The sequence below is a fragment of the Acipenser ruthenus genome, chromosome 36 (genome assembly GCF_902713425.1).
Source record: "Acipenser ruthenus chromosome 36, fAciRut3.2 maternal haplotype, whole genome shotgun sequence".
In the NCBI taxonomy this organism is placed as follows: Eukaryota; Metazoa; Chordata; class Actinopteri; order Acipenseriformes; family Acipenseridae; genus Acipenser; species Acipenser ruthenus.
In genome coordinates this window covers 10,533,390-10,540,291 of record NC_081224.1, presented here as the reverse complement: position 1 = coordinate 10,540,291, position 6,902 = coordinate 10,533,390, and the positions used below count along the sequence as shown (strand labels likewise).

The 6,902-nt window shown below is 46.1% G+C and overlaps 1 protein-coding gene across 1 annotated transcript; it reads left to right on the top strand.

Annotated features, from left to right (window-relative positions):
• Positions 1–6: 6 nt before the first annotated feature.
• On the top strand, positions 7–5,234 carry LOC131706672 (ral guanine nucleotide dissociation stimulator-like 1). Its single transcript, XM_059008228.1, has 5 exons — positions 7–114; positions 516–611; positions 2,096–2,447; positions 3,813–3,927; positions 4,046–5,234. The coding sequence occupies exons 2-5, from the start codon at positions 604–606 to the stop codon at positions 4,171–4,173; spliced, it is 603 nt and encodes a 200-aa protein (XP_058864211.1). The 5' UTR covers positions 7–114; positions 516–603; the 3' UTR covers positions 4,174–5,234.
• The last annotated feature ends 1,668 nt before the right edge of the window (positions 5,235–6,902 follow it).

The following is a 6,902-nucleotide window of genomic DNA, read 5'->3' as shown; positions in this document are numbered from 1 at the left end:
GATCCTGTCTCAGATCAGACAGCTGCAGGGGTCCTGCTTGCAATACAAGCTGAACGATCACCCAGAGATCAGCTCCTGGCTGCGCAGTTACAAGAGGCTGTCTGAAAGGGAGAGGTGGGGCACTGTACAATGCAACCTGCTTTCGCTTCGCTAGCTTTCCTCTGCTTAGCCGCTCCTCTGTGGGGGCACCACGGCTTTTCACTGTGAGCTTGACAACGGTATTAGAAGCCTCATAGGAACCTGCATGCATCCCTTATCAAAGAATGCAAGATCTGCTTAAACCAGGTCGTTATAATGTTTAGCGAGATGGCGCTTTGTTAATGGTACACCTGTCTGTGCAATCTCTTCGAAAGGTGTATTGTTAATGTTGGGAAAACTTAAGACGAGGCAAAGTATATCAGATTGCAAATCAGAGTCCTGCGCCTAACTGGTTTGGATTAGAGTCTGCTGTAGTCCTTGCTTCCCAAGACAAGACCCAGTATCCCTAACCTCTCCTGTCCTGCCCCCCTCTCCAGCTACGACCTGTCCCAAGAGGTGGAGCCCCCTGTGGACTCCTATCCTGCCTCCACTGGAACCTGGAACCACCGGACCCTGGCCAAGAAGATGATCTGGTGAGTACAGGATCCTGCCCCACAGCGAAGCATGGAAAAGCATAGAGTAACTCACCGGACATCCTCTTCCAAAGCATTACTGCATTCCCAGCACACCACAGTGTAGTAAAGCACAGAGAAGATAATGAACCAGCCCCCTTCTCAAAGCACAGTGAAGATAATGAACCAGCCCCCTTCTCAAAGCACAGTGAAGATAATGAACCAGCCCCCTTCTCAAAGCACAGTGAAGATAATGAACCAGCCCCCTTCTCAAAGCACAGTGAAGATAATGAACCAGCCCCCTTCTCAAAGCACAGTGAAGATAATGAACCAGCCCCCTTCTCAAAGCACAGTGAAGATAATGAACCAGCCCCCTTCTCAAAGCACAGTGAAGATAATGAACCAGCCCCCTTATCAAAGCACAGTGAAGATAATGAACCAGCCCCCTTCTCAAAGCACAGTGAAGATAATGAACCAGCCCCCTTCTCAAAGCACAGTGAAGATAATGAACCAGCCCCCTTCTCAAAGCACAGTGAAGATAATGAACCAGCCCCCTTCTCAAAGCACAGAGAAGATAATGAACCAGCCCCCTTCTCAAAGCACAGTGAGGATCATGAACCAGCCCCCTTCTCAAAGCACAGAGAAGATAATGAACCAGCCCCCTTCTCAAAGCACAGAGAAGATAATGAACCAGCCCCCTTCTCAAAGCACAGTGAAGATAATGAACCAGCCCCCTTCTCAAAGCACAGTGAAGATAATGAACCAGCCCCCTTCTCAAAGCACAGAGAAGATAATGAACCAGCCCCCTTCTCAAAGCACAGTGAAGATAATGAACCAGCCCCCTTCTCAAAGCACAGTGAAGATAATGAACCAGACCCCTTCTCAAAGCACAGAGAAGATAATGAACCAGCCCCCTTCTCAAAGCACAGTGAAGATAATGAACCAGTCCCCTTCTCAAAGCACAGTGAAGATCATGAACCAGCCCCCTTCTCAAAGCACAGAGAAGATAATGAACCAGCCCCCTTCTCAAAGCACAGTGAAGATAATGAACCAGCCCCCTTCTCAAAGCACAGTGAAGATAATGAACCAGCCCCCTTCTCAAAGCACAGTGAAGAGAATGAAGCAGCCCCCTTCTCAAAGCACAGAGAAGATAATGAACCAGCCCCCTTCTCAAAGTACAGAGAAGATAATGAACCAGCCCCCTTCTCAAAGCACAGTGAAGATAATGAACCAGCCCCCTTCTCAAAGCACAGTGAAGATCATGAACCAGCCTCCTCTTAAACTGCTTTCTGTAGCGTCACAAAGCTCATACAATTCATTAACTGCTTTAGAGAGGCCTGACTGACAGACAGGGTGTCTCTGTTTCATTTCTCCATCTCTCCAATTGTCCTTCCCCTAGCGCTGACCTCAAAGTCAGTTAGGCTCGCTTCTATTCATTGTTGGCAGAACTACATCTCCCAGAATTCCAGAGTGTCAAGCAGTTTTCTCTTGCTTGTTTGTGATAGGCTGCTGATGGGCTCAGAGGGGTCCGGCTCTAAATCCAGTCCGGACCTGGTCAGTCTCACCTCCTCGGGATCCAACGGGTCCGAAACGGAAGATCTCACCGTACCCAGCTCCCCTCGCCGAGCAAAGCACATGGTACGACCCTGGGTCCTGTCTGGCTGCTCTCGGGATCTGCGTGACGATGTCTTCAGCTCCTCCGAGCCCTCCAGCCCCCTCCCCTTCCTCCATCCACTCCAGCACCGCCGCTCCGCCTCCATGACCTCACTTCCTGTCTACAACCAGCAGATCGACGACTCGTGCATCGTGCGGGTCAGCGTGGAGTCCAGCAACGGAAACCTTTACAAGAGCATCCTGGTAGGTGAAGCCTGGACTGTGGAGCACCTCAGCTATACCTGGGGACGGGCAGTGGAGACGAGCCCTTATTATTATTATTTATTTCTTAGCAGACGCCCTTATCCAGGGCGACTTACAGTCGTAAACAAAAATACATTTCAAGAATCACAGTACAAGTATTAATACAATTAAGAGCAAGATAAATACAATGACTTCGGTTCTAGCAAGTACAAGTGTGACAAAATACGATTCAATAACGGAGCAGATAACACTGTCAGTGATAGTTACATCAGGATATAATTAAATACAAAATACTACAGATTAAATAACACTTGTGACAGATTACAGTAGTCTAAAGGATTAAATGCAGTAAAATAGGGGGCAGATAAGAGCAAGTAAAGCACATTTAAGGAAGAGTGATAAGTGTCCAGAGGGAAAAGAGGAGTTTCTACAGGTGCTGTCTGAAGAGGTGAGTCTTGAGGAGGCGCTGGAAGGTGGTCAGGGACTGGGCAGTCCTGACATCTGTAGGAAGGTCATTCCACCACTGCGGGGCGAGGGTGGAGAAGGAGCGGGCTCTGGAGGCAGGGGAGCGTAGAGGAGGTAGAGCCAGTCTTCTAGTGCAGGCGGAGCGGAGAGGTCGAGTGGGGGTGTAGGGAGAGATGAGGGTCTGGAGGTAGCTGGGTGCAGTCTGGTCAAGGCATCTGTAGGCTAGTACAAGAGTCTTGAACTGGATGCGAGCGGTGATCGGGAGCCAGTGGAGTGAGCGGAGCAGTGGAGTAGCATGGGAGAAGCGAGGCAGAGAGAACACCAGGCGAGCAGTGAAGTTCTGGTTCTTATTGAAGCACAGGAGCCCCGGCTAGGGGCCAGTGCTGCCTGGTGGTCTCCACCACGTCCGTTAGGGCCCTGAGTCGACTACCAAGGTCATTTCAAACAGTATCTTCATGCGCAATATCCTCACGGCATCCCTATCCTCTGCTGCTGTCTCTAGCTACTAGACACATTGACTTTCATTAGATGGGCCATTAATGCTTAAATGTAACACGGTGTGTGTCTCTCTCTCCCCCTCTCTCCTCTCTCCCCCTCTCTCTCTTCCCTGCTCTCTCCCTCTCTCTCTCTCTCTGTCTCTCTCCCCTCCTCTCTCTCTCCCCCTCTCTCTCCCCCTCTCTCTCTCTTTCCCCCTCGCTCCTCCCCTCTCTTTCCCACCTCTCTCTCTCTCTCTCTCCCCTCCTCTCTCTCTCCCCCCTCTCTCTCCCCTCTCACTCTCCCTCTCTCTCCCCCTCTCTCTCTCTCTCCCCCTCATTCTCCCCCCTCTCTCTCTTTCCCCCTTGCTCCTCCCCTCTCTTTCCCCCCTCTCCCCCCCTCTCTCTCTCTCTCTCTCTCTCTCAGCTGACCAGTCAGGATAAAACGATGTCAGTGATCCAGCGAGCTCTACAGAAACACAACGTGGAAAGTGTGCGTTCCGAGGACTTCCAGCTGAGCCAGGTCCTGCCAGGGGGCAAAGGTCAGCCCAGCCAGACCCCCCCCCCCCCCCCCCCCCCCCCCCCCCGAGCATTTCTAACAAATGTCCTGTGCTACACCTCAACAGAATTGCTTATCTGGTCTTCTCTTTCTCCATTCAGAGCTGATCATCCCAGACAAGGCCAATGTGTTCTACGCCATGTGCACCTCGGCCGATTACAACTTCATCCTGAAGAGGAGGCGGGGCCACAAGACTCCACCCACCCCCACTGCGGGGTGGAAGAAGTAGAACTGCTGCCCTCTAGCTGTGGGGAGGACAAACGACAAAAATGAAGTCTATCCTATTTGAATGTAATGCAAGCAAATAAGAACCAGAAATGACTGCAAACCCAAACAAAACCTGCTTTTCTGAAGCTATTTTAAATGTCTGGCGCTCCGACAAGACTGACCGCTGATTGACCACTGTCTTCATTTCCAAGAATAAGAAATTCACGATGGCTACGAGCCCAACACAAGAGTTCACTGCTGTGTTCAGAGTGACACTGCGTGCGATTGCAGGCAGGCTTCCCCACACCCAATCGAATAAACCCTGCAAGAGAACGAGGATGGAAACTCAACTGGTTTGCATGTTCTCTTTTAAAACTGAAGGCTTCACGTTGCTAAAGCAATAACACATCGTAAGGAAATGTCATAATAACGCCTGCAGCTACTGGCATGTAGGAAAAAACGTCGCTTAGTTTTTAGGTATCAAGTTCCACGTGTTTCAACAAAGACCTTAACCCCCTGTCAGCCAGTTTGGGTGTTCTGTTGCCGTGGAGACGCCCTGTTTTGTTGCTGTGGAGATGCCCTGTTTTGTTGCCGTGGAGACGCCCTGTTTTGTTGCCGCGGAGACGCCCTGTTTTGTTGCCGTGGAGGCGCCCTGTTTTGTTGCCTTGGAGACGCCCTGTGGGCAGCCGTAGCCAGGCAGTGGAATCCTGATATAACAGCACATAATGAAGGATATTTATTGAAGCTGTGTTTAGATATGTGTGTTTAGTTAAACTTGTACATGTTTATTGCTGTGTATTTAATTTATGGTGTGCCTGTTTCAAACGTTCTGATTGAATTACTTGCCTTTTGTCTGCGATTGCCGGTCGGACAACAATATCGAAACTCCTGCCATATGCACCACATACTTTTATATAAAACGTAGACTCGCTCGCTGACATGTTCAGTCAGTGCCGTCCTGGACTACCCACGCTGGCCCCACACCCTATTGACAATGTTATGGCGGGTCATCCACTTGTTTGGGCTGTGCTTGTCCAGTGTGTGGATAAGAGTATCTTGATAATGAATAAAGGCATTTGTTCACGACTGTTGTCGGTCTGCTTTCTTTGTAAACAAAAAAAAAACACAAAGTTCATCTGAACTCAAGTGCTGTTCTTCCGGTTTAGAATCGCTGTTTTAAATCGGTTTCTGTTTCGTCGTTGCATCGCCAGGAACTTTTAAAAAAGCTTCAAGCTCCCCTGTGACCTCAGAAGAGCGTGAATATCTCTCTGTCAAAGTACAGCTGGTACACCTGAGTGTAACCACTAACCTGCCCCCCCTGCAACACTCCCCCTAGTCACATCAGTAAGGAATACAGCTTAATTCCAGCTTCCCCTTCATTCGTTTCATTAGAAGAGAATTCAAAATGACTTTCTGTGACTGTAGACAATAATTTTAAGATATCTGTAAATTCATTTAAGAAGCTGTCAAAAGGATCACAGATTTAAAGATGTCAGTAGATGATGTAGAGATATCTTGAAATACTTACAGATCTCTTGCAATGTAATCTACAGAGATAGAAATGTTAATTATACAAAGGGCGTGTGTATCTGCCTCTGGTGGACAAACCGGGTATTGCATCAGCTGGCCACTTATCTTAACCCTGCCTGTTTGACGTGACAGGAATTCACATTACTCCATTAGGCTCCACATTCAGTGTTCTTTAAAAAATAAAAATAATGTTAATGAAAAAATTATTGTACCATAATTATACATTACAAACAGGATGTTTTATTTTTTTGTAAATACATGCAATACTATAACACACACACACACACACACACACACACACACACACACACATATATATATATATTCAAACTTTATTCTCCATTTATTAATGTAAAACACAATTTCAGTTTCCATCTAACACAATAGACATGATGGTGCAGATAGAAATCTGTATTGTAAACAGAAACATTAAAAGAGAAACATTAAAAAACTGAAATTCAATGGCAAACGTTTCGTGCAGAAATCTTTTTCGAATTTCGTTTATTTTTTGTTGCAATTGACGCCAAAAAATAGATGTCAACAAATTCTCAAAACGCTAATACTCCCCAAAAAAAAATCTTGTTGTCAATATATATTTTAAAAAATAGCCTCTGTTTTTTTTTAAAGCATTTACATATTTTACAAAGCACAGTAAATACCCATTAAATACAATATACCTTCTTACAGAGATATATATATATAACACATACAAGGACAGATAATCATTAAAAGGCTCAAGAGATCTCAAATATACAATACACTCCGGCTACAACCAAGTATATACAAGCACATTAGAAAAAGGTATGTTTTCAATTCAGCTTGCCAACACTACAGAAGGACACTTGACTTAGTTTTTGTTCATAGTTTGACCTTAGAACAGACTTTTTTAAATATATATATATATATATATATATATATATATATATATATATATATATATATATATATATATATATATAATTCATTGAACAGCTTTTATTATAGTGAATAGGTTTTTAATTCTTTACTGTAAAACTAGGCTCTCCTTTAGAACAGTCTACATTTGAGGGCAGCAGTGTGGAGTAGTGGTTAGGGCTCTGGGCTCTTGACCGGAGGGTCGTGGGTTCAATCCCAGGTAGGGGACACTGCTGTTGTACCCTTGAGCAAGGTACTTTACCTAGATTGCTCCAGTAAAAACCCAACTGTATAAATGGGTAATTGTATGTAAAAATAATGTGATAT

Excerpts from the sequence above, each read along its gene's own strand:
- LOC131706672 (XM_059008228.1), top strand. Across the intron at positions 2,448-3,812 it reads ACCTTTACAAGAGCATCCTG|CTGACCAGTCAGGATAAAAC; the intron begins GTAGGTGAAGCC and ends TCTCTCTCTCAG. Across the intron at positions 3,928-4,045 it reads GGTCCTGCCAGGGGGCAAAG|AGCTGATCATCCCAGACAAG; the intron begins GTCAGCCCAGCC and ends TTCTCCATTCAG.